At 31.9% G+C, this 1,553-nt stretch overlaps 1 protein-coding gene across 1 annotated transcript; it reads right to left on the bottom strand.

Annotated features, from left to right (window-relative positions):
- Positions 1 to 178: 178 nt before the first annotated feature.
- Positions 179 to 835, bottom strand: AK88_05676 (uncharacterized protein; the record flags this gene model as incomplete). Its single annotated transcript, XM_012483278.1, has 1 exon — positions 179 to 835. The coding sequence occupies one exon, from the start codon at positions 833 to 835 to the stop codon at positions 179 to 181; it is 657 nt and encodes a 218-aa protein (XP_012338701.1).
- Positions 836 to 1,553: the final 718 nt, after the last annotated feature.

The following is a 1,553-nucleotide window of genomic DNA, read 5'->3' as shown; positions in this document are numbered from 1 at the left end:
AAAAAGAGGTCTTCTTGAAAAGCAAAACAAGATGCACTACGCACTGTGTGTACACATTTTCGCATATGTACATGATTAATAATTCAAAATTATCAAATAAAGACTTGGGCACTTTTTTTTTTTTTTAAATTCTTCCGAACAAATTACAATTGAATGAGATGGATACAAATAATTTAGGCTAATTTATACCTTCGACGGATGCAACAGCACATATAACCTGGGTAAAGGCTTGTAGGGAAGTAAAAAAATTAGAATGGTCAGGGGTATTTAAATTTCCATATATTTGAACAACATTTGGAATTTTCCCTGTTAACGTTTTTATTACAGATTCATCATTATCGACATGAGTAAGAGGGCACAGCTGACGTATCATCGATGCTCTTCCATTTGACGTTGTGCAAAACATTAGACGATGCTCTTTCAGGCCTTTTTCAAACAAGCCCAATCTTTTAAAAAGATCAATTATGTTTTTTTCCTGTACATCATTTAAAATTTGAGCAATTACAAAGAGTTCTGAAATTGCGCACAATTTATTTAATGGTTCTATGGAGCTTTCAACTATGTGTACGTTGTTACCAATAATCTTTAAGACTATATCGTTTAGGCATAGGGAAATGATGGGTTTGCTGCTAATATTTTTATTATTTAATTTCCTTCGATAATTTTCATTATTTGCATCATATCTTCTTTTAAATATACGAAAGTAAAAAATATAAAACATAAAAATCATACCAACTAACAGTATTGGTTGAAAAATGGAAATGTTTTTATCTTCAACATTTTCATATGATTTATATTTTCTACAATCCTGCCCATTTTTGCACGTCTTAGGCATTTTAATTGAAATTACACTTAAAAAAACATATACGGTTGTGTGTGTGTGGGATTTATAACTGGTTAATTTTGAGGTATATGTCAAAAGGGGGAAATGGAAAATAAATAAATAAAATTAAATATTTTAGGGAAATTTAAATAAAAAATATGTTGTTTTTTCCTTTTTTTACATGTATGTGCATTTAAACTGAAATATTTTGCTATTGCTGAAGTGCATACACAAGGCAGTCCGTGTCCCCTACGTGTGCGTACTGCCTTCATGCGCGTATAATACGTATGGATATATTACGTACATTTATATACATATTTGTTTACGCTTCATTTATATGAAACAAAGAGCATTTTTGAGAAAAGGGAACGGAGGCTCAAGGGACACGAACCTTGTTAATTCCATAAATATACAAAGATTCGCGAACAGGATTTATCTGCCTTCGTTCACATTTGTAAATGTTTTTTTCCTGGCCTCCCTTTTTTGGCTGGTGTTACAACATGACGAAATGAAGCATAATGGTGGCGGGGAGGAATCGTTAAGTGAAAATGCGTAAGCCACATGTGTTTGCGCGATTTCGTATACATACAAACACTCTTTTACAAAATTACGTACATACATATATAAATCCAACAGCACGTTAATGTCTGAGCTTTGCCTTTATATGCAAATGAATATTTTGAATCCTTCAATTTTGTTCAACTGACTCATTTGCGATAAGTTTGAATTG

The sequence above is a fragment of the Plasmodium fragile genome, assembly GCF_000956335.1.
Source record: "Plasmodium fragile strain nilgiri unplaced genomic scaffold supercont1.227, whole genome shotgun sequence".
NCBI classification, from domain to species: Eukaryota; Apicomplexa; class Aconoidasida; order Haemosporida; family Plasmodiidae; genus Plasmodium; species Plasmodium fragile.
Note: the sequence above shows the minus strand (reverse complement) of the source record. Positions and strands in the feature narration are given on the sequence as shown.